At 50.3% G+C, this 23,898-nt stretch overlaps 3 protein-coding genes across 3 annotated transcripts; 1 reads left to right on the top strand and 2 right to left on the bottom strand.

Moving 5' to 3' along the window:
* The first annotated feature begins 1,934 nt into the window (after nucleotides 1-1,934).
* On the top strand, nucleotides 1,935-6,208 carry Tmem150a (transmembrane protein 150A). Its single transcript, XM_075983830.1, has 8 exons — nucleotides 1,935-2,021; nucleotides 2,588-2,769; nucleotides 3,165-3,212; nucleotides 3,476-3,562; nucleotides 4,413-4,480; nucleotides 4,768-4,895; nucleotides 5,053-5,230; nucleotides 5,457-6,208. Exons 2-8 carry the CDS (start codon nucleotides 2,705-2,707, stop codon nucleotides 5,696-5,698), a joined length of 816 nt encoding a protein of 271 aa, XP_075839945.1. The 5' UTR covers nucleotides 1,935-2,021; nucleotides 2,588-2,704; the 3' UTR covers nucleotides 5,699-6,208.
* Nucleotides 6,163-8,824, bottom strand: Rnf181 (ring finger protein 181). Its single transcript, XM_075983833.1, has 5 exons — nucleotides 8,653-8,824; nucleotides 7,851-7,978; nucleotides 7,575-7,684; nucleotides 7,354-7,428; nucleotides 6,163-7,108 (listed from the first exon to the last, which is right to left on the bottom strand). Exons 1-5 carry the CDS (start codon nucleotides 8,775-8,777, stop codon nucleotides 7,049-7,051), a joined length of 498 nt encoding a protein of 165 aa, XP_075839948.1. The 5' UTR covers nucleotides 8,778-8,824; the 3' UTR covers nucleotides 6,163-7,048.
* Nucleotides 8,825-14,074: 5,250 nt separating this feature from the next.
* On the bottom strand, nucleotides 14,075-23,479 carry Vamp5 (vesicle associated membrane protein 5). Its single transcript, XM_075983827.1, has 3 exons — nucleotides 23,326-23,479; nucleotides 15,093-15,230; nucleotides 14,075-14,517 (listed from the first exon to the last, which is right to left on the bottom strand). The coding sequence occupies exons 1-3, from the start codon at nucleotides 23,326-23,328 to the stop codon at nucleotides 14,347-14,349; spliced, it is 312 nt and encodes a 103-aa protein (XP_075839942.1). The 5' UTR covers nucleotides 23,329-23,479; the 3' UTR covers nucleotides 14,075-14,346.
* Nucleotides 23,480-23,898: the final 419 nt, after the last annotated feature.

Here is a 23,898-nt window from a genome sequence, read left to right as displayed (position 1 = left end):
GGTCAAAAGTTAAAGGCTAAATTGAGCTTGGTGAAGCATACCTTTAATCCCTGGGCGAAGAGTCGGAGATAGGCAAATCTCTTGAGTTGAAAGATTATAATTTGGGGGCTAGAGAAATGGCTCAGCAGTTAAAAGCACTTGATAATCTTCCCGAGGACAAAGGCTCAATTCCCAGCACACAACCGTAACTCTAGTCCCAGAGGATCCATTACAAGGATGTGGTGCACAGACTTGCAGGCAAAACACCATACATAGAAAGGAATAAAAAATCACATATAATTTTAAAAATAAAAGGTCACCAGCCAGATACAAGGAGTTCCAGCAGCAGAACTACACAGTCCCTATCTTGAGGGGAAGGAAAAAAAAGCTAACCAGGTGTGGTGCTACATGCCTGTAATCCTAGCACTCGAGGCCAAAGCCAGAAGGATCATTAGTCTGAGACCAGTCTGGATTACATAATAGGACACTATGTGGGGGGAGGGGGAGCAGCTTTCAGCGATAGGTCATAGTCCTGTTTGAACATATAAGAAAAAAGGTACCTGGCTAGGTCGGAATGCAGTGGGACAGGAAGATACTACTTCTGTGTTACTGAGAGCTGAACCTTTGTCCCTACAGTCAGAAGCTGGGCTGGATTTTATACCCACCTCCACCACCCCTGTCCATTCAACCAAGCTCGTCTTGTCCAGTAATGATTGCATAGTCATGTTTCTCGATCTTGCTTTCCCTAATAAGTCCTGGTGGTAAGGGGGAAATGGCCATTCAGTGGTTTCCTATACAATACATTTCTGTCCTCCATTTGGCTCCCCGCAAGGTTTCTCCTCTTGAAGCCCCAAGCCCCAATCCACAGCTTGTTCTGCTCTATTTGCTTCAATACAAGGGACTTTGTGAAGCTAACCTTGGTTTCACCAGTCTATCTCCAGCCTCTACCAGCCTGAGATTGTGCTCCCTTGGGATAATGACTCTCCTAAGAGTGGTCTCACGGGGACCCCACTGCTCGGCTGCCTCATAGGCAGAGCCAGGCACACCTATCACACCACAGGACATAGCCTGCCCTTTCCTTCATGGAGAGAATGTTCCGGGTACACTCTCAGCCCATCAATTGAAGGGAGACTAATGGGTAATTTATTCCCTATTATCTCTTCCCAGATTCCATTTAGTCCCTCACCTTTTCCTCTAGCAAAGAGCACCTGGGTGTGTTCATCTTTACTGGCCCTACACAGGCCACCTGTATGTATTTAAAATGGATATCCTTTAGTACCCTAAACCTTATTTAAGTGTTGAGTCGTTAGTCGGGAAACATCTTGAACACAGTGACTTCTGGTCAGTACTCTGTGTTCTTGTATGCCCCCAGAATAAAAATAAAAGCAGCCTTCTTCCAAAGTTTGCTAATGGGGCGGATGGGAGGGAAGCGGGTGGGGTGGGCAAAACCAAATCCAACATGCTTTGGGTTTCCTAAGCCAGGACCAGGTTTGGTACTTGCCTTCTCATCCACCTGCCTCATGCCTGTCAAGATTGTGGCAGGCTTGGGGCGCCACATTGAGGTAGGGGAGAGCCTCCTCAAAGCCTTGACAGTCGGCCGAGGCAGTGGAGGAAGGCTTCTTCCAGCCACGTGTACGATGACAGCCACAGGCTACAGTCACGGGCGGAGCTGCAGGGTCGGCCAGCCCGCACTCCCACCGCAGGAATGACAAACACAACTGCCCTCTAGATCTCGGTGTCAGAGGTGTCCGGGCCATCGCCCCCGGCGCCCAGGTCCCCTGGACTTAGGGTACCGCCCACGTTTCCCCCGTGACATTGCCGCGGGGGCTCGGGAGTTGTAGTCTCGGGCGGGGCGCCGGCACCGGGGCCGGGGCTACGCGGACTCCACGTCCCGGCGGGCGGCGCGGCGGGCCTGGGGCCGCCAGGGGCGGGGCCGCTCGGCCCTTTAAACCTTTCAGGGCTGCTCCGAGGGCCGCAGCTGGAGACGCAGCCACGAGGGGGCCGAGCAGGGAGCGGCGGCGGCGACGGGGCGCTCCGGGGAGGTGCGTACTGGACTTCTTTTCTCTCTCGGCCACTAAGGGTTCGCCTTGGGGAGCCGGGCTCTGGAGGGAGGGGAGTTGTCGCTGAATGCGGACTCCTACCCAAGCTGGGGTCCCTGTGCCTACCCGAGCGAGACCCGGTCGGGTTTCCCTCGAGAACCCGCCCCTTTGCCGGGGCGCTGTGGTCAGGTGGTTTGCCCGCACGCCAACGCCTCGCAGCCGCTTTCTCGGCCGGGCGAACCCTTCCAGGCTTTCCTTGGCATGATCCCCATGATTGTCCTAGCTCCAGCCTCCACCGAGCCGGTGTCCCTCAGGTCGGGGAGCTTGGCTCTCTTTCCAGATGTTACAGCCTTGCCCGAGGGTCTCAGCGCGCCGGTGGCATTTGAGTAAATCTCGCGGAGGCCCCAGATGGATAGCCAGAGGGTGCCAGGTTCCGGCTGGGGCTCAGCCCAAAATCTGGACGCTCGAAAGCCCAGGGAGAGCTCTGGGTGAAGTGTTGCCCACCCTTCCCCTCCCCCCCGTCCTGGCCAGTCACCAGACCCTGGACCTTGATCTCTCTCCCCCACCAGGCCAGGGCAGCTGATGATTGTGGCTGAAACATCTCAAGGTAGCTGGGCCTGCCCCCTCTTCCCCACCTACCTGTTGTCCTTACCCCCAAACCACCACCACCCTGGCTCCACTCCCTCATGACCGCCTGGATCCTCCTGCCTGTCAGCCTGTCAGCATTCTCCATCACGGGCATATGGACAGTGTAAGTAAGGGGGGGGGCGGCTCTAACAGGACCTTGATTGCACATAAAAAAATCTGTTGACCTGTTTGTAGGCTCCAGAATGGTGGGTACCCAGGGTCACTCTGTCTCCAAAGCTTGGCCTGATTCCTGGGCACACAGCCTCATGAGACAAGCTGGCACCACTGCAGTCCAGCAAGACAGCTCCGACATATACTTCTAGGCAGGACACCTCCAGAGGGTCTTTGGTTGGAGGCAATTCTGCAGGGTCTGCTATAGCATCAGTACCTACCTCCTCACCCCACCAAATGACAGCAGGGACAGTGAGGCTGAATTAGGCCAAAAGTCAAAGAGCCAGTAGGGGGTGGCTGGGCCTGAAGAACCGTGGGGACAGGTGACAGGAAGTTCTGCTTCCACAGGTATGCCATGGCCGTGATGAACCGCCACGTGTGCCCAGTGGAAAACTGGTATGGAACATTCTGCAGATGGCCTCACTCTCAAGTTCCCTTCATCTCTGTCCCTCTTTGAGCCCACAAGCCACATGGAGACCATAGACCTCACTGCTGTTCCCTGACATTGGTCTCCAGGCATGACATCCTGCCCGCCCACCCACTTCCCATCATCCCTTCATCCTCTTTACTTATGCTCCAAGAAGGCCCTGGGGAGGTCGGAAAGATTTCCAAGGTTTTGAGATACCCCTTCCCAGTCTACCCTGTGTCCTACCTGCCAGGTCCTACAACGAGTCCTGCTCTCCTGACCCCACTGAACAAGGGGGCCCTAAGACCTGCTGCACCCTTGACGACGTTCCTCTCATCAGGTAGGTCCTGGAAACTGGACAGACTCTAGGTCCCTCTGCACTTCAGAAACCCCCTCAAGCAAAGGACTGTCTCTGGATCTCAAGATGAAACACACTTAGCTAAGTAATATTACCAAGGCTAGTGGCAAAGGGCTATACTCCTAGCACTTGGGAAGTAGGAAGATGAATTCCAGACCTGCCTGTGCTGTGTGAGACCCTGTCTCAGGGAAGAACAGAGACAAGGGAGCCTGGGCATGTAGCTCAGTATGTAGCTCAGTTGGCAGAATGCCTGCCTGGCATTCACAAAACCCAGCACCACATAAAACTAGATGTGGTAGCCCAGGCCCACAATCCCAGCACTCTGGAGAGTAAGGCAAGAGGGTCAGAAATTCAAGGTCATCCCAGCTAGTTTTTGGCTAGCCTGAGCAATATAAGACCCTGTTTCAAAGGAATAAATGCACTACTTGCTATTTCTAGGACTGGGCATTCTGCTGAGTTTTATATGCCAGTAGTGCCTTTCCATCCATCTTCAGGTTAGGATCTCTTTTCACTTTTGATGTGGAAACAGAGGCTTGGAGATACTCATTCAGGTCATACAGCTAGTCAATGAAAGTACCTGGATTTAAGGTCAGCACTTCTGAGTGCCCAAAACAAGCTCAAGGAGATTTAGAGCAGCTGCAGGCCTCAGCAAGGAGTCTCAGATCTGCCAGGCACCTGGGACACCTCTTTATCTCTCCTACACGTGAGCTCTATTTAAATCAGAGGTTCCCTGCTGAAGGACCAAGTACAGATAAAGCCCCCTCAGGGGGTGTGGGAGGGGTGAAGAGGGCCATGGGTACTCCTGCCTCACTGTCCTCACCCCTCCCCTCAGCAAGTCTGGAACTTATCCCCCAGAGAGCTGCCTCTTCAGCCTCATTGGCAACGTGGGTGCTTTTATGGGTGAGTGATACTATAACATCCCTACCCTCATCTCCAAAAAAACCCAGAAATGTTTACTCTGATCACCAAGAGCTGGTGAGGGGGCAACTTCTCTCCTGTTCACTGAAGGCCAGATGCTAACTAATCTTAGCTGCCCTGGATAAAAGCCTGGCACTGGCGGGAAGGACACAAAAACAGTCCTACCTTCTTGTCCACAACCTTGTAGCTCTCAGCAAGAGGCTGGAGAGCAGGCTGGGAAGGTTGGAGGAGGGCAGGGAACTGGCCACAGCATTACTGTCTTCCCCTAGTGGCCCTGATCTGCCTCCTCCGCTATGGGCAGCTCCTGGAGCAGAACCGGCACTCCTGGATTAACACCACAGCACTCATCACAGGCTGCACCAATGCTGCGGGCCTTGTGGTGGTCGGCAACTTTCAGGTGCCTCCTCCCTACCTTCCCTTAATAGGGTCTAGCTGGCTGCATGGGCAGTGCCTGGAGGCTGATCCAGGAAGGGAGGGGGTGAGGAGGGAAAGAGAAGCATTGGATGGGGAAGAGAGGTGGGGCTACTTCATGGATTAGCCCCTGTCTGAGCCAGGTGGACCATGCCAAGTCTCTACACTACATCGGAGCCGGTGTGGCCCTCCTTGCTGGGCTGCTCTTTGTGTGCCTGCAATGTGTTCTCTTCTACCATGGGGCCACCACCACCCTGGACCTGGCTATGGCCCACTTGCGAAGTGTGCTAGCTGTCATCGCCTTCATCACCCTGGTCCTTAGTATCCTTCTGGGACAGGGTAGCCAGGACTTCATCCCCTTAGCTCAACCCTTCTCCCACCCAAGTCGGGGGTAGGGGTGGGATCTTGAGCCCAGTGACCGTTGCCCTATAGTCTCCTTATGAGGTCTGAGCCTTTACCTCAGCATACTTAAATATACGGGATGGCTGAACGGTGCTGCGAAGTCCACACATCCCATTGAACCTTTCCTTAACCCTACCTACTCCAGGTGGAGTCTTCTTCTTCCACGAGAGTTCTCAGCTGCAGCATGGGGCTGCCCTGTGTGAATGGGTGTTTGTCCTCGATATCCTCATTTTCTATGGCACCTTTAGCTATGAGTTTGGGACAGTCTCCTCAGGCACACTGGTGGCTGCCCTGCAGCCCGCCCCTGGCAGGGCCTGTAAGTCCTCTGGGAGCAGCAGCACCTCTACCCACCTCAACTGTGCTCCTGAGAGTATTGCCATGATCTGAGTCTGGAGGGTGGCTGGCCCAGCCTCCGCGGTACCCACACCCTCTACCTTCTTTGCATTTCTTTTGTACCAAAAACAATTTTTTAGAGTATTGTTGGGATCTAGGCTTCCTCACTCTTGGAGAAGTGGCCATCCAACATCCACCTGTGCCATAGAGGAGCGTGGTCTCACCAGCTGCTCTGCTCCATGTCCTGTTACCCCATAACAGAGCAGTATTTTGAGTTAAAGGTCACCTGTCCTCACTTGCCCTGCCAGCCCTTCAGGTGCCTTCTACTCCCAGTGCCAGAGCCAGACCACTGGGGTTTCCTGTTGCAGGAATTGGGGGCTGGGGCAGCGGGGGCCCATAAGTCTGGATGATGGGAGGAGCATGCCTTAGCATAAGGGAAGGCCCACCCAGCTGTATTTGGGTTCTTCACTCTGTCCCTCACTTCCTTTAGGGCAAATAACACAGCAGAACCACATGAGTATTTTAGTACTTTTTTTATATCTATTAAAAGAATTCTAATTTGCATGTTTGCAGTCTGTTCTGGAGAATCAGGGAGGGTCTGATCCAGTAGGTAGGGATGAGAAGAAACCCTTTCATCCTGGAAAGATTCTTGAGGTTGCCAGTAACTAAGAGTGACAGGTGCCATCTAAATACATCAGAAGGGTCTGGACATGGTGGTACATACCAGTAATACTAGCAATGGGGAGCTAGGAGGTAGAGGATCTCCTAAGTTCTGTGTAGACCAGGCTCAGCCAGCCAGGGCCACATAGAAACCCACTCTCAAAACCTTGGCCCCCTTTATGAGTCTAAACAAGCTAAAGACCTGGTTTGGCTTTGTAGTCTAATTTCTTTCCCTGCCCAGTCTGGCTTGAACTTTGATTTCTTGATACCCGGGGACTACAGGGACAGGATACAGAGAGCAACTTTTACAATGTTAAAAGTTTTCTCTGTGGAACTAAAGAACACCCCCAGGATTCCAATGTTAACTAAAGGTTCCAAGGTTAACTAGATTCTTCCGGAAGGGGGTGGTGCAAGTTAGTTTATCAGTTTCAAAAAGCTACAAAGTGCCAGGCCCTGACACAGTCTGACTTCTAACCAAGAACACTCAGACCCAAGCCCTGGCTGCTACCAGGGCCCCACCACCCAGAGTCTAGAGCCAGCAGAAAGGGAAATGCAGCCTGGCACCTTCTACCATTTGAGACCTTTGCCATCTTTCTCATTAGCAGCAGGGTTGAGGATGCAGAGCCCCTGCTCGGGTGTGTGAGCAGTGCACCTGCAGAGTGGGTAAAGAAACCTTTAATGAAGACTCAAAGTGCAAAAGGGCATAGATGTCACAGAGGCCGAGCTCACAGCCCTGATGGTGCCTCACGTGTACATGGCTCCATGGAGGTTCTCCAGGCGGTGCTGCTGCTGCTGCCGCCGAGCCTGAAAGAAAGACAACAGGCTGGGCAGGGCCAGGCTTGAATCCTGATGGATAGGGCCACAGAGCAGCTGTCATGGTGCCTGTTTTCAGGTTCCTAGCATCAGCAGTGCTAAGGCCTTTGCCCCTTACTAAACTGACTTGGAAGACAGCCAACATGAAGTGGTCAAGAGACCTGTCCAAGCCTGCTGAGGTGGAGGGACGGGTGACCAAGCCCACTGTATCCCTCCACAAAATCACCAGCCCCTACCTTGTCTTTCTTGTGCTCTTCGTAACTATCATCATCAGTGGGCAGCTCATGGCGGCACAGGGGGCAGGAATTTGTCTAGAAAAATCAGGACAGTATTCCAGCATTCCTAATCCAGATTTCCACCCCTGCTCCTACCCTTCCTTAATTCCCATCTCAGTCCATAACCAAAACTGAAGTTTCAGAATTGGTTATCAGGGCAGGGTAAGGGCTGGATGAAATACCTTACTTAGCCAGGGCAGAATGCAGTTGGAATGGAAGAGGTGATGGCAGGGCATCTCAATGACAGTCTCCTCCTCCTCAAATTCCAAAAGGCACACAGGGCACTTGAGCTCTTGAAGAGGATGTGCTGATCAGGAGAACTGTTAAGGCCCCACCCAACCTCCCACTCAGACCCAGACTTGGCTTAGAAAACTAACAGGCCAGATTGCGGTGGCTTGGGGGAGATGGCAGGTCTGGCTTATCTGCCCTAAACAGAAAAGACGACCTTGTATCCTCACCAGCCTTGGCGCTACCGATGACCGTTCGGGGGAGGCTCTCTACCACGGCCTTGGCAGCTGGTGGAGGCAGGTGGTGTTCCCAGTCTACCAGTCCCAAGTCCTCAAAGTCCATCCTATTAAAGAGTGATCTGAGGAAGAGGGGGTAATGTCACAACTAAGGAAACCATACATTTTTGGTCCCCTTAACTCCCTAGACACAGACAAAAACACGTGTCCTAGCTAATAATAACCAGTACACAATAGCAGCTCAGGAAAAAAAAAAAGGCGGGGTGGGGGCGGGACGAAGCCTCCCACAACACTTGGGAGGCTGTGAGTTCGAGGCCAGCCTTTTCTAGGTATTAAGTTCCAGGCCAGTTAGGGATACATAGAGAGACTGTCTCAAAACAAAACACAAGAAAAACACCAGAACGGCAGTGTGACCAGACAACTCTAGCTCGCTGCTCATTCCCATTTTACACGAAGTAGCGGTCTCAAGGAAGTCGTTCAGTAATGACCGGGTAACGCCAAGTTGATTCCGGGGCGGCAGTGGACTTCTGTGCCAGCTTACTGCTAGAATCTATCCAATTTACGCGCACAGACACAGGTCGTGTCCGCTCCCCCGTGACAATCTTCTCCGGTGTCTCCCTCTGCGACTCCCACCCTTTCCAGCTCAGTCCTTCCCACGATCCCCTGGCGAGTCCTGCTCATTAACGGCCCAAATTAATGACTCCCGTCTACTCGCGTTGCCCAGACTAACATTTCCATATTATTCACCCCATCTCCCAGGTTACCCGCCCTCTCCGCCAAGCCCCAGCCCAGAAACCTGCTGCCCGGGGCCCAGCTCCAAGCCCCGCGCACTCTCCTCGCGAGCTCCAGCAACATATTGTTGCGGGCCTCGCGATCAGGGGTCAACGGCTCGCAGTCGTGCTCATCAAAATAAGACGCCATGGCTGCCGGGTTGCTAGGCTTGTCTGACACAGCTCTAGGTTGCCGCTGGATAGCCGGATGCCGCCCTGGCCAATAAGCGAGCGGGATTTGAGAGGGCAGCCAATCAGAGTACTCGTGGGGTGGGCTTAGTGGCTCGCTGGCCGCACAGAGGCACGGAAGTACAGATTCACTAGCTTCTCATTGGTCAGAAGAGTCAGGTGACCAAAGGTTAAAGCCAATAGAGTTGGAGAACGAGGGAATTCCGGGGAGTTTCCCGGCGTCACGCCCCGAGGGCCCTCACCGTGTTCCACAAGTGGAAGTGCAAGCCAGAAGTCGTTTTGAGTCTTGTTGGTTGAGTTTCCCGTCATGCCCCGCCTACTTCTCGAGAGGATAATTCCCACGCATTTGTGATGCTCTGGGTATAAAAATAAAGGGTGGAAGGGCTGGAGAGGAAGCTCAGCTGACCCAGGTTCTAGTCCCAGCACCCACAGGCGGCGCTCAACCATCTGTAAGACAATTTCCCGGGTTCCGACACTCGGCGGGCACCCGGCACGCAAGGACGGACAGACAGAAGGGCAGCAAAACACCCACACACACATTTAAAAAAAAAAAAAGTACATTTAACCCCAGAACTCAGAAGGCAGAGGCAGGGGGATTTCTGTGAGTTCGAGGCCAGCCTGGTCTACAAGAGCTAGTTCCAGGACAGGAACCAAAAAAACTACGGAGAAACCCTGTCTTGAAAAATCAAAAAAAAAAAAAAAAAGTAAAAAACATAAATAAGGAAAGAGGAAGAAGACAAACCATGTATGGTTAGGAACTCAAATCGGTCAATTTACAACCTCCTGCAACTCCAGTTCCAGATAACCCCTCTGTCTCCCTTCTCCCCCATACCTACATTCAACTGGCAGAAACACATACACAGTTATAAAAATAAATTCCCCGCCCAAAAAACCCGCAGAGGTAGGCAGATCTCTGTGAGTTCGAGACCAGCCTGGTCTACAAAGAGAGTTCCAGTACAGCCACAGTAAAACCCTGTCTCGAAAAACTAAACCAAACCAAACCAGAACAAAAAAGTGACAGCCCGAGGATGGTTACATGGTTACATAGTAAGAGTCTTAAACAGGATAAGCTGGAAGGTTGGGTGGGGGGGGAGTCACTGAAGAGATGGCTCAGCCATTAAGAGCACTAACTGCTCTTCCAGAAAACCTGGGTTCAATTCCCAGTACCCACATGGCAGCTAACAACTGTCTGCAACTCTAAGATTTGACACCTTCTCACAGGCAAAAGCAACAATGCACAAAAAATAAAAATAAAAATTTTAAAAAACAGGATAAAAAGAGAGACACAGAACAAAAACCCATATCTGATCGCTGTAATTGTCTGATACTGTAGTGAGGTACCTTCTGCTTTTTTTTTTTCTCATGGGGGCTTAACTGCAGAGCCTGCAAGCACCTGCCCTACCATGGAGCTGCGCCCTCATTACCTCTGTGCTCTTTTATATAAATGAAATCTGAGCCCCAGAAGTGGCTTACCCAATGTAAGTGTTGCTGACTTACTTAACAGTACAAAGGGATCTCCTCCATCTTTCTCAGCAGAGGAAGATGATAATAAACCCAGGGAAGGAAACAAATTCTTAGAGCAGGCATGGTGGTATATACCTGTAATCTGAGAATTTAAGAGACCATCTTGGGCTTTTAGGGAGACATTGCCTCTAACAAAGACTAATAAGCCAGTATGACCCTTACTTGACATAAGCTAGGGTCATCTGAGAAGAAGGAACCTCCACTGAAAAAATCCTCCATCCCACGAGCCTGTAGACAATCCTCTTCTTGATTAGTGATGGATATGGAAGGACCCAGCACACTGCAGGCAGTGACACCCCAGCACTGTATAGGGAAGCAGACTGAGAAAGCGGGCAGCCGGGTTCCTCCATGGCCTCCGCTCCAATTCTTGCCTCAGTTCCTGCCCTGATTTTCTGTGCTGACTTCCCTTCATAATGGACTACAATTATAAGTTGAAATAAACCCTTTTCTCAACAAGTTGCTTTTGGTCATAGTGTTTTATCACAATAGAAAGGAAACACTGCCAGACAGTGGTGACACATGCCTTTAATCCCAGCACTCAGGAAGATCCCAGCACCAAGAGGCAGGGGATCTCTTGTGAGTTTGAGGCCAGCCTGTTCTACAGAGAAAAAACCAAATAAATAAATAGAAGCAAACAAAACAGAAATTGGCACTAGGACTTGGGTATTTCTATGACAGATCTGAACATATTATCTGGGAAGACTGGTAAGGAAGTGTTGAAATAGGAGTGGCGGGCCACTTCCCGCCACCCGGCTAGCTTTACCCAAAATAATTACACGGAAACTGTATTTTTTTAAACACTGTTTGGCCCATTAGTTCCAGCCTCTTATTGGCTAGCTGTTACATATTGATCTAACCCATTTCTAATATTCTGTGTAGCACCACGAGCTGGCTTACCAAGAAGGATTCTAGCCTACATCCGTCTGGGGTTGGAGAATCATGGCGACTGCCTGACTCGGCTTCTTTCTCCCAGAATTCTGTTTTGTTTGATCCACCTACCTAATTTTCTATCAGGCCAAGCAGTTTTTCTTTATTAGTTAACCAATGAAAGCAACAGATAAGATACAAGACCCACCTCCATCAAGGAAGTTGGAACATTGGGCTGGAAAAGTTGTTAAAGTCTTAGAACTTAATGAACTTGTGGGAACTTGGAAAATAATGCTGACAGCCATGCAGCTGATGAAGGCCTGGCTTAAAGACATTTCAGAGGCAAGTTTGAGAGTCTGTTGCAGGGAACCGCTTGCTAGTCCCAGCTGCCCAGAACCAAAATAACCACACAGAAACTATATTAATTAAATCACTGCTTGGCCCATTAGCTCTAACTTCTTATTGGCTAACTCTCACATATTAATTTAACCCATCTCCATTAATATGAGTATCCACTATGAGGTCATGACCTACCAACGAAGTTCTAGCATGTCTATCTCTGGCAGTGGATCCACAGCGTCTCTGACTCCACCCTTCTTTCTCCCAGCATTCAGTTCCATCTCCCTGCCTACCTAAGTTCTGCCCTATCAACAGGCCAAGGCAGTTTCTTTATTTATTAACCAAGAAAAGCAACACATAGACAGAAGGACCTCCCACACTAAGAGTCCCTTAAAGACTCTGCCAGGGCTGTTTGTGAGATATATTTGAATTGAGAATCTGTGGCTTAGCCGGGTGGTAGTGGCACACATCTTCAATCCTAGTACTCTGGAGGCAGAAGCAGGCAGATCTCTGTGAGCTCAAGTCCAGCCTGGTCTACAAAGCAAGTTCCAGGACAGCCAGGGATAACCAGAGAAACCATATCTCAAAATAAAAAAAATACAAACAAACAAGCAAAAACGAATCTGTGTCTCTGGTCAGCTGGGGCTGAAGACCCAGTGGTGATTAACAAGAGGCTGGCACTACCGAGGTGAATCTTAGCTCTGCTAGGACAATCCATGCTGGTTAGCTGGAGCTGAGAAACTAGTGGCGATAAAGAGGAGATTAGCATTGTTATTATTGTGTTTTGTTTTTTCAAGACAGGGTTTCTCTGTGTAGCCCTGGCTATCCTGGAACTCACCCTGTAGACCAGGCTGACCTGAAACTCACAGAGATCTGCCTACCTCTGCCTTCCAAGAGCTGGGCAAGGTGTGCACAAACATACCAGACCAGCTACAATGCCACAGTCTTTTTTTAAAAAAAATTATTTATTTTTATGTATATTGGTGTTTTGCCTGCATGTATATCTGTGTGAGGATATTGGAGTTACAGGACAGTTGTGAGCCGCCATGTGAGTGCTGGGAATTGAACCCCAAGTCCTCTGGAAGAACAGTCAGTGCTCTTAACTGCTGAGCCATCTCTCCAGCCCCCAACTCCACAGTCTTTACTCACCAGATCAGTTTTGAAACGGCATCTCTTATTGGCTTGGCGCTCACCAATTAGGCTAGGCTGGGGGTTAGTGATTCCCCAGGGGTTTGTCTGTCTCTACCTTCCCAGTTCTGGATGTACAAGGCCACCATATTGTTTATTGTTTATTTGTTTATGTGTTGAGAGAAAGTCTCACTGTGTAGATCAGGCTATCAATCTCACAGAGATCTACCTGTCCCCACACCCCCAGTGCTTAGATCAAGGTTAATGCTATCATATTGGACTATACACCTGGCTTTTTAAAAGGGGTTCTGGAGATGTAACGCAGGTCCCTGTATTTTCAAGGGAAACACTTTATGGGATTATTTCTCAGCATGTTTTCTGTTTGCTTAAAGTGTGTGTGTGTGTGTGTGTGTACACTTAAGTGCAGGTGCCCACAGAGGGATGCTCTTCCTGAAGCTGGACATACAGGTAGTTATGAAATGCCTGACTTGAGAGATGGGACTGAACGTGCAAATGCGGGTTTTCTGCAAGGGCAGTATGCCTTCTTAACCACTGAGCCATCTCTGCAGCCACCTTTTTGCTTTTGAGGCAGGGTCTCACATAGTCCAGACTGACATTATCTAACTGTAGCCAAGGATGATCTTGACATTGTAATCTTCCTGCCTTTATGTCCTGAGTGCTGGGACTATAGATGTGTGCGCCACCATCAAAGCCAGGACTTTGTTCATACTAGGCAAGCACTCTTAAGAACTGAGCTGGATTCCCAGCAAGCCCCTTCTTCTCCGTTCTTCCATCTGGAGTCCTGTTGGTCCTCTGACAACCCTCAAGACGTCAGAAATGATGGATTTTCATTTTCCACAAAAAGGTCTGTTTTGTGGGCTGCTGTGTCCGTGCCCCTATATTACATAAAGGTCTGTCTGTGAAGGGCAAGATCAAGGAGGAGAGGAAAGGAAGGAGGTATCCTAAAGGAAAATCTTTTTTTCTTTTTAAAATTACATTAAGGGCTAGAGAGATGGCTCAGTGGTTAAGAGCATTGCCTGCTCTTCCAAAGGTCCTGAGTTCAATTCCCAGCAACCACATGGTGGCTCACAACTATCTGAAATGAGATCTGATGCCCTCTTCTGGCCTTCAGGCAGACACACAGACAGAATATTGTATACATAATAAATAAATAAAATATAAAAAATATTTAAAAAAACAAATAAAATTACATTAATTTAGTGTATATGTGTGTGTATATAGTATGTTTCTGGGCCCGTGGGATGTGTATGTGTGTGTGTATGAGGTATTTCTGTGTCTGGAGTATGTATGTACACATCTGTGTCTGTGATGTATGTGTGTCTGTTATATTTCTGTGTCTGTGGGGTGTGTGTTAGAGAGAGAGAGAAAGAGAGAGCACCCTTTTAACCAAACAGCAGCTTTTACTCAGCTCCAGCGGTGCAACTTAGTAGGGCCACTGTAGCAGGCTGCCCTCAAGGGCCAGTCCATGACATAATGGGGGATGTAGAGGTGCACACATCCAAGATGCCCTTCAGCACTCAGTGGGGAGGCCCAGACAGACGCAAACACCAGGATTCCCTGGAGACCAGGACAGGCCTGTGCAGTCCTTCAGCCTCTCCTCCAGGCCTGGCTGGGTCAGTTCCAGTTCGTACGGCAGTTCCTGCATCCAAGTCCTATGGTTGACTACTTTCCCCTTCGCTCGTCGGAAGAAAGGTGACCAGCAGCACAATCAGGATGATGAGAAGGCCACCAGCCACTGCCAGCCCCAAGTAGACCCGGCACCGGATGTTCTCCCAGCGTTTCTTTTGGGCTAGAGTATTGGTTGTCTTGCTGAAGGCCAAACTCTGTGGATACCCAGAGACACCGAGAGAAAGAGAGTTAACGGTTCCACAGGACCTCAAAGGCAGCTCTCCATCTGCATGCCAGCATCCCCCTGTCCTGTTTGCTGCCCCTCCACTCACTGTACTCTGGAACCCTTCCGACCTGGCTCCTGACCTCAAACACTGCTGTAACACTTGACTCTCGACCCTGCTAGCTCACACCCACCTAGCCCATGACCGCTAGGAATGCACACAACTCCAAAGACTTCTTAGGTTATTTGTTTATATTTGTTTGTAAGACAGTGTCTCCTGCAGCTCTGGCTTGGACTTACTGTGTGACTGAGAATGAGCTTCAGGTCCTCTGGATCCCTTGAGTGCTAGCATCACAGGTGTACACTGCTGTGTTTCACACCATGCTGGGGAGTGAGCCCAGGGCTGCACATGCTAGCTAAGCACCCTATCAGCTGAGCTATAGCCCCAACCCAAGTGTATCTTTCTAAAATCCTCTAGTAGGAAACTAGAAGTCCCAGACCCCACCTCTAGCCTCCCCACCACAGCCTAAGAGCTCTGTCCCTTCCCCATTCCCCGGGGCCACACACCATGTCCAGGAGCTTGTGCGAGCGCTGCTCCAGCTCTGCCAGCTTGCCATCCCGCTCTAGGACCTTTTGGTAATTGTCGAGCATGATTTCCGTCACTTCGTCCGCCTGCTGCTGGCATCGCTCCAATTCTTTCCCTGCCTGAGCACCAAGCCCAAGGTCAAGGATGCAAGAGTTCCCCACCCAGGAGCCTTCCTCCTGGCACAAAGGACCTGAACTCCCTGCTCCCCTACAATGTCTGGGTATGGCAGATGAGTAATAGCATCTTTTGTGTGTAAAGGCATGAGCTATTCAGGTTAAAGGGCTGCCTTCTGAGCGGTTGACCTCCGGGATACTTGTCCATCCTCTCTGGATTTCAGTATCTCGGCTTCTTCTATGTTAGCTCAAACTGGGAACTTCCCGGATCTCCACCTTCCCACAAAGCAGATGCTTTGTTCACCTGCTCCAAGATGACATCTACCCAGTGTTGGCATCTGTCCTATGACTTCCCACTGAGCCCAAGAAGTGGCAAAGAGCAGGAAGCCAGGCAAGAAAAAAAAATCCACTCCGCAGGACAGAAAGGTCATTGGAGACCAGGCCATATCAGCATCCCTGCCTAGAACCCCTCCCCAACTGAGCAGCTCATCTCTGCCTCTTTAGACAGCTGACCAGTCAGGCCAGTTCTGCCTCTGAGCTAACCTACTCTCCACCTCAGTGACCACCTTCTATTTCCTCTCCTCCTGGGAACCTGAGACCCTCTGGCCTTTGGCCTCCAGCCTTCTAGTCACCCAGGACTTCACTGGGATCTGTAGTTTTCAATGGAATCCAAGTGACAATCTTTGGCACTGCTTCACCTAACCAAGAAACCCAGTTTGTTTTGGAGACCCGAGATGGGCACACATTTCAATGGGGGGGGGGGGTATGAAAGGAAAAGAGGGAGAGAGGGGAAGAGGGTAAGAGAATGGGGGCAAAAGGCTGCTGTCTCTTGATGTCACGTGCTGAGACCAGGAGCAGATCTCGTCAGGAAGACAAATACCAGAGGATTAGCAAACCACGGGGAAACTCCCTCCCCTTAGCCTAGTCCTTCCCAGCCCATCCCTAATCTATCTCCTTTTCACAGAGCATCAACCCCCACCCCTTCCTGCCAGCCCATATCTCCCATTGTTCACAGCAGCAGACCCGTTGGCATTTGACAGAATTCCACTTAAAACTGGAGAATACGTGTTGGGAGAGACCTGGTAGTCACAGAGGCTTCCCTCCTCCACAGGCAAGAATCCTCACAGAGGACCATCACAGCTGCCCCCCTGCACACAGCCCCAGTGCATTCCCAGCACATGAGTCCTCTCTCCACAGCTAGGTCACACGCTCCCAGAGGGAGAGCAGGGGGCAGCATCCTAGTCCATCCGCTGGCATCCTTAAGCCTGGGAGGCCAGCACAATGCTGATCACGCCAAGGACCCAGTAAAGGGGCCGGCTGCCAAGGACCCAGTAAAGGGGCTGGCTGCTTGATCGCCTAACCAAAAGGAACCCTTAGTCTCAAGAGAGGTTCTCCTGATTTGCTTATCTAGCTCAGCAGGAGTTTCGAGGGACAGGCACCTGAAACCCCAACAGGTCAATATTTACCCAAGAGCCAGAAAAACAGCTTGTTTTTAGAGTGGTGCGGGCAAACTAAGGAGGCAGAAGGTGCTCAGAGGCTGGAATCCAAGGCAGCAGTGAAGAGAACAGGGGACTCATGCGTCCTCCCGTTCCTGAGTCACTTGTCATCCCCGCCTGACGACTGCATTGTTGGACAAGGCTCCATTGTTTGAACCTCCCCACATCCCAGAACTCCAAAGCACAGATTTGGGAATGGGATTTGAAAACGAGAATCACCATTTGGTGAGATGCTGTGGGTATTTTCGTTTTTATGATTGTAAGGGGACACAGATGTGGAGGTCGGAGGACAACTTGTCCACTTTCCCATGGATTCTGGGGATTGAACTCTGGTCAGCAGGCTTGTGTGGAAAGCGCTTTGCCCGCTGAGCCATTTCACAGCCCCTGTCTGTCTGTCTGTCCCCAACTCTGGGTAGCTTATGAGTGTATTGTTAGTGGTTTTGCTGGAGCGCCTACTTGCAATGCACCCAGAGGCCAGAGGATGATGCCAGTGTCCTGCTCTGTCGACTGGGTCTCTCACTGAACCTGGAAGAGTCTGGTAACCAGAAAGCCCTACCAATGCTGACGCACCAGTGACAGGTGCTGCTAACTATGGAGCCATAGCCCCAGCATCTTCCCCTTTCTTTACCTTTTAACTTTTTCCTTTTCTTTTCTTTTTTCTTTTGACAAAATCTTGTTTAGCCCAGGTTGGCCTCCAACGCACTATACAGCCAAAAATGACCTTGTATTTCTGCCCCTTTTTAGTCTCATTTCGCAGTACTAGTACAAGTGTGCTCTACCATGCCCAGTGTATGTGCTGCTGGAGATGAAAGCCCGGGGCTTCATTCACGCTCAGGCAAGCACTCTACCCGCTGAACTACATCCCCAGCTCTGTTCTTGTGTTCCAGATTCTACAGCTGTTGTTATCTTATTCCCATACAGGCTCACTTTCTATGGAGAGCTGGCTGTGCTCCAACTACAGTCCAGAGCCTTTCTCCTCTCCAGCAAAACCAGGCCTACGCCTATGGGGAGCCAAGATGGGCCCCAGACCCAAAAGGATACGTATGTTCCAGGGAACACAGCCACCAAATCCCAGCCCACTTTGGTCTCCTCAACCAAAGATAAAAGGACCCTAACTACATACACAGGTCTCTGCTCACAGCATGAAAGAGAAATTGCTAGGAAAAGTGTCAGGGAAGAGCTGAGCAAACAGGGCAAGGGCCAAGCTGCCCTGTGCCACTTGTCACTCAGCCAAGGGCCTGGCAGCTGGCAGACACATGACAGATATTTTCTGGATGAACTGTACCTGTTTTCAGGAAGAGCTCTCCCTAGCTGAGAAAGAGAAATACGTGGTGCCATCATAGAAGGGTAAAGTTCCACACGAGACATAAAGTGTCCTAGTCACCCAAGGAGTAAGGAGATTACAAGGGTCAGAATTGTAATCAAAAGGGCAGGTACTGGAATGGAGCTGGGTCATTCTGGCAGAGACAGGGACACAGCCCACTAGTGAAGGGACCTGGCAGAGGGTGGAGAGGCTGGGCAGGGCTAGGGAAAGCAGCAGAAGTCAAGGGGTGGAAATCAGTGTGGAGGAAGTGATAAAACCCAACCAAGTCGGGGGTAGTGGCATGCATAACTGGGGAATCTCCAGTCCCTGGCCAGCCTAGGCTATGTAGTACGATCTGTCTCAAAAACAAAACAAAAACATTAGGCATGACACACACCTGCAATCCCAACGCTTCAGAGACAGAGGCAAGAGAACTGGAAATTCTCGGACAACATGAGACCTTCTAGAGGCAGAGGCTGGGGTGTGTAGGCTGGGCAGATGGCTCAGTGGGTAAAAGTGCTTGCTCCTGAGTTCAGATCCCAAGTACCCATGTAAAAAGCCAGTTATGGTTGCACATCCTAATACCCCCAGCTACCTAGCGAGCAAAGGGAGAGGATTATTGGTTACGGGCTGCCATTCTGGCTCCAGGTTTGGTAAAAGCCTTAGTCTCAAAGGGATGTGGTAGAGAGTGCTAGAACAGGAACACACATACACACACACACACACATACACACACACACACGTGCTTGCGGAGAGCTTCAGACCTTCGATCTCTCATTAAGCACGTCCTCCTGCCCTGCCCAGTTTTGTTTCGTTTTACATACCTCTGGTTGGCATGGAATTCAATATATAGACCAGCTAGGCTGCTTGAACTCACAGATATTTCCCTGCCTCTGCCTCTTAAAAACAAGAAGTAGGGTGTGACCACGCGTGAACATAACCCTAGCACAAGGAGGGGGGGCAGAGCACGTGACATGGTAGAGGAAAATTCCCAGAGCCTGTTAGCTCATACCCATGTAAAAACCGTGTGATTGGTGAGCACTTATAACCTCATTGCTGGGGGCCTGGAAGACAGGAGGACCCAATCTCAAGAACAAGGTGTGCTGCCTCCCTCGCCTCAAATTCTACCTAGCTCTGCCATTTACCAGCTGATTAACTAACCTGAGGATGTGACCTTTCTGACCAACTACTTCCTCTTTTGTAAAGTGGTGGTAACTGTACTTACCTCACAGAGCTCATCACCCCAGCTCAGACTGTGGGATATATATTTTTTAAATATTTATTTATTTATTATGTATACAATATTCTGTCTGTGTGTATGTCTGCAGGCCAGAAGAGGTCACCAGACCTCGTTACAGCCACCATGTGGTTGCTGGGAATTGAACTCAGGACTTTTGGAAGAACAGGCAATGCTCTTAACCACTGAGCCATCTCTCCAGTCCCCTGTGGGATATATTACGAACAAAAGCCTAAGCAATACCTGACCCACACTAAACGCAAATAAATAACTAATTAGTATTAATGGAAACCAATTTTTCATCACTTTTCCTTTTTATGACAGACTTCTTTTTTAAACATAAGATTTTTTTTTTTTTTAGATTTATCTATTTTCTGTGAATGGATGTTTTTCCTGCAGGTATGTGTGGGTACCATGTATGTGCCTGGTGCCCAAGAAAGACAGAAAAGGATTTCAGACTTCCATGGAACTGGAATTTTGGGTGGCTGTAGGCTGCCGTGTGGGTTCCGGGAGTCAAATCCAAGTCATCTGCAAGAACAACCAGTGCTCTTAACCGATGAGCCATCCCTTCAGCCCTAAGATTTATTTTTAAAAAATATTTATGGGGGCCAGAGAGAAGGCTGGTCTTCCTGAGGACCTTGCTTTGACTGCAAGCACCCATGAGATGGGTACAACCACCTGTAACTCCAGTTCCAGGGCATCTAACAACCTATCTGGTCTCTTCAGGCACTGGCCAGATGAACCACCTAAAATGGAGACTGGGGACTGGGCTCAGGTCCTCTGTAGAAGCAGTCATTGCTCTTAACCAATAAGGCATCTCTCCAGCCCATTTTCTTTTTCTTTCCAGGATGGCCTTGAACTCACTACGTGTATACCATCATGCACACTTGGCTCCTTTTGCCCACTCTTTTTTCCCCCAAGATTTATTTATTCATTTTTTATTTCTGTGTGTATGGATGTTTTTGCTTGCATGTTTGTATGTGCACCATGTGCCTGCCTGAGGAAGTCAGGTTCTTTGGAACTTGGCATCTGGAGAGGGGTGCTGGGAATCTAACCCAGGTCCCTGGAAAAGCAGCACTGAGCCACCACTCCAGCCAACACCATCCCCCCCACCATGAAGAAGTTGGGGACCTTAGTAAGGACATCTTAGGTGCGGGTATATGTTCCTCAAGAGAGTCACCTTTTCCTTTTCTTTCCTTCCTTATGAGATGCATAACCAGCCAAGGTCTTCCCTGTTGCACACTATCATCTTGTCTAAGTGGGGAACCTTCCGTGGATCCTCGAGAACTGCTGCTCTGACCCAGCCTCGGCTTTCTTTTGCTCAGGTCCCACAGGCTATTGAGATCTTGTTTATTTGTGTGGTCCTGGGGATTGAACCTAGGACGTCACATACTGCAGCCCTTTCAGAAATTCTAATTTAAAAAAAACAATGAAAGAGATTCTCAATAAACAGCACAGGCTCGCCTGAGACTTGGGGGTCCTCCTGCCTCTGCCCCTGAGTGTTGGGGCTACAGGCCTTAAGTCTTGAACACTAGCAACAGACACTTTTCAGTGGGTACATAACCTGAGCAGCACTGACCAGCTGTGCACGGGGGATCTGGCTCAGTCTTTACAATAACCCACTGGACAGTGTTATCATCCCTGTTTTACAGCCCAGAGTTGTCCGGAGTCAGTAGGTAACTGATCTGAGGGTAGAACGGCCAGACTCCAGGGGCCACAAGTCTAAACCCTAAGCTAAACTAGTTACAGAGAGAGGGGGCTAAAGACTACCAGCCACTTGATGCTGGGTTCAAACGAGAGGCCTGTGACTACACACACAGATTCTGTCAGATGAATGACTTCAAGAATTATTTTTGACTGAGCATTGTTGTGGACCTATTTAATCCCAGAACTCAGTAGGCAGAGTTCGAGGCCAGTCCAATCTACATAGTGGGATCTTGTCTCAAGAAAAAACAAAAATAAAAACAAACAAACTAACTAAAAGAATTATTCAATAGCTGGGCATGGTACCAGATAATTGTAATCCCAGTACTTGGGAGGCAGAGGCAGGAGCATTGCTGCAGTTTCAAGGCCAGCTTTGTCTGCATAGGTAGGTTAAGGGTTAAATAGCAAGACTGCCTCAAAAAAAAAATAGTTAATTCTAGTCAGGCGTGGTGGTTCAGCTTTATAGTGAGAGCCAACCTGACCTATACGAGACTTTGTCCCCCAAAAAACAAACAAGCAAGCTAAGTAATTTTTAAAATTATTTATAGTGAGGCTGGAGAGCTGACTCAGAGGTTAAGAGCACTTGCTGCTTTTCCAGAGGACCTGGGTTCAGTTCCCAGTTGGTAGTTCACCGTCATCTACCATTCCACTATGAGGTGAACCAACACCCTCCTCTGGACTCCACATGCACATTCACACATGTGGGGAAAACATTTATACACATACGATCAAGTCTTTTTAAAAAACTTATTTATGGTTCTGGAGAGATGGCTCCACGCATAAGGCTCCTCCTGCACTCGTATGAAAAGCTGAGTTTGACTCCAGGGCACCCACATAAAAGTCAGGCAGTCCATGTGTCAGGGTGCAGGAACAGGGACCTCGAGGAAAAGCTACCCTGGACAAGCTGGAGAGCTCCGGGTTCAGCCCTAGACCGGGCCTCGTAATCAGAGCAGAGAGCTGTTGACTGAGAGAGCTGACATCAACCTCTGACTTCCATCTGCACCTAAACACGAACCTGCCCACACATGTGAACAAGCATGCACACCACACTTGTACACTGCAAAAAAAAAGATTGCTCGCTTTCCATCTTCCCAATCATCGCTTTGTTCTGTGCTAGTGGCACAAAAGAACTGCTATATCCTTTTTGACCCCGTGAGTCACGGAGAAGAAAAGGGAAGGAAAGGAAAGGGGTGGGGTAATTAGGTAGTCAGAGGGGTGGGTGGCAAAGGGAAAGAGGTGGAGCTAGAAAGGGGGACAAGAAGGGAGGAAGAGTTAGCTGATGGAGCTGGAGACAGGCTGGAGGAACAATGAGCCCCCTTCCTGGCTCTGAACCCCCTTTACCCGGAATGCACCTGTGAGCATCTCAAGGTTCTCCCGTAGAGCCAGATAGCTAACCTGCTAACCTTCGTTTCAGCTCCCCAGGAGCTGGGGGCGCTCTGGAAGCTCACCCCCTACCTCCTCCCATCTCTTACCCTGCACTCTAGGAAGTGGGCTCTCAGCTCGAGCCCATTCTCAGAGACTCCCTCAGTTTCCTGGTGTGGCCTCAAAGCTTAGGACTACTTTCCTGCCCCACTTCCCTTTCCTGCCTCCCGTTCCCTAGAGACGAAGCCATCCAGGCATTGCCACCACTAGCCAGGCCACATCCATCCAGCCTTAGAGGACTGAACTTGCTTCCAGTCTGGCCCATCCTCCCAGGAGTCTCAAGGGGAGGGTCATCCTGGCACCAGAGGTCTCCAGCACCTTGGAAATGGCAGGTCTGCAACAGGTATGGGTGACTTAACTCAGGATTATGTCACTAGGTAGAGGTTAGGAAAGAGTCAGCCTGTGTCACACTGATAATTTCAAGGGACTGTTCTAGCAAACAACTTATTTTCTCTTTCCCTGGGGAAAGTGTTTATCCTTCAGCAGCCGGCCTACAGCGGACCTCGCCCAGGCATCTACTCAGGTTTCCAGCCCTTGGGCCAGCACTGGCGCTCTGAGCCCCAGGAAGACCTGTAGAGGTCATCACATTACCTACTACTTCTTAGCAGAGGGTTCTGAGTGTCTGGCAACACCAACCATAAACATCTCCTTTAACCTCTCAAGGACCTACTAAGGTAGGTAGGTATTGCTGCTGCCCCTACTTTATGGCACGGAAAAGAAAGCTTGTGGAGGTTAAGTGTCTTGCCCGGTATTGGGGCAGGAGCGTGGGAAGCTGCAGTTCCGCTCACTCCGCCCCGACGGGGCGCACTCTGAGTCTCTTATACCCGCTGCCTGCAAAGTTTGGGTCTGGCCCATGCGACCAGTGTGACCCACACCCCTGGGGTTCGGGCTCCCACCTTACGCCCCTTCACAATCGCCCTCTGCCCCTGCCCATCTCACCATCGCCTCTGCAGCCGCCGCCGCCACAGCCTGCTTGCCGGCTCCGGCTCCTCTGCCCTGTGCGGCCTCAGTGCCCGCGGTCCAGGAGGAAGCCGCGGGGCGGGGCGGGCCCGCGGGCCAGTGGGGGGGGCGCGACTTCTCAGAGAGGTGCCCGACCCGGGCAAACCGAAAGCGACAATAGGGCCCGTGGGGCGCCTCCTACCGGGTCACCAGCGTCCGACTTCCGATGACACCCCAGCCTAGTGAAAAGGGTATGTTTGTTTGGATCTGCGACTGCAAAAGAAGTTAGCCAGGGAGGCGTCATTCTGTCATGCAACAAGCATCTGTGAGTGCTAAGTGCTTGAGATGTCATGGACACTTCAGAATGGGTGTTTGTCACCTTGGTGAGCTCATCTCACCCGAAATTAAAAACTCATCAACCACTCCAAAGTTATGATTGTTTTCAGACGGAGCAGGCAGCATTACATGTCACCGAGTTGTATACTTAAAAATGATAAACAGATCTGGCAAGGTAGCTCATTGGATAAAGGCACTTGAAGCCAAACCTAATCAGAGTTCCATCTTTGGAACACA

The sequence above is a fragment of the Microtus pennsylvanicus genome, chromosome 8 (genome assembly GCF_037038515.1).
Source record: "Microtus pennsylvanicus isolate mMicPen1 chromosome 8, mMicPen1.hap1, whole genome shotgun sequence".
In the NCBI taxonomy this organism is placed as follows: Eukaryota; Metazoa; Chordata; class Mammalia; order Rodentia; family Cricetidae; genus Microtus; species Microtus pennsylvanicus.
Note: the sequence above shows the minus strand (reverse complement) of the source record. Positions and strands in the feature narration are given on the sequence as shown.

What these genes read in the sequence shown, in the direction of transcription:
- Vamp5 (XM_075983827.1), bottom strand. An exon ending in CGCACAAGCTCCTGGACATG is followed by an intron (nt 14,518 to 15,092) that starts GTGTGTGGCCCC and finishes GGGTATCCACAG; the next exon opens with AGTTTGGCCTTCAGCAAGAC.
- Tmem150a (XM_075983830.1), top strand. Translation starts at nt 2,705, where the DNA reads ATGACCGCCTGGATCCTCCTGCCTGTCAGCCTGTCAGCATTCTCCATC. An exon ending in ATCACGGGCATATGGACAGT is followed by an intron (nt 2,770 to 3,164) that starts GTAAGTAAGGGG and finishes CTGCTTCCACAG; the next exon opens with GTATGCCATGGCCGTGATGA. An exon ending in TGGTGGTCGGCAACTTTCAG is followed by an intron (nt 4,896 to 5,052) that starts GTGCCTCCTCCC and finishes TGTCTGAGCCAG; the next exon opens with GTGGACCATGCCAAGTCTCT.
- Rnf181 (XM_075983833.1), bottom strand. Translation starts at nt 8,777, where the DNA reads ATGGCGTCTTATTTTGATGAGCACGACTGCGAGCCGTTGACCCCTGAT. An exon ending in CATCGGTAGCGCCAAGGCTG is followed by an intron (nt 7,685 to 7,850) that starts GTGAGGATACAA and finishes ATCCTCTTCAAG; the next exon opens with AGCTCAAGTGCCCTGTGTGC. An exon ending in TTCTGCCCTGGCTAAGTAAG is followed by an intron (nt 7,429 to 7,574) that starts GTATTTCATCCA and finishes TGATTTTTCTAG; the next exon opens with ACAAATTCCTGCCCCCTGTG.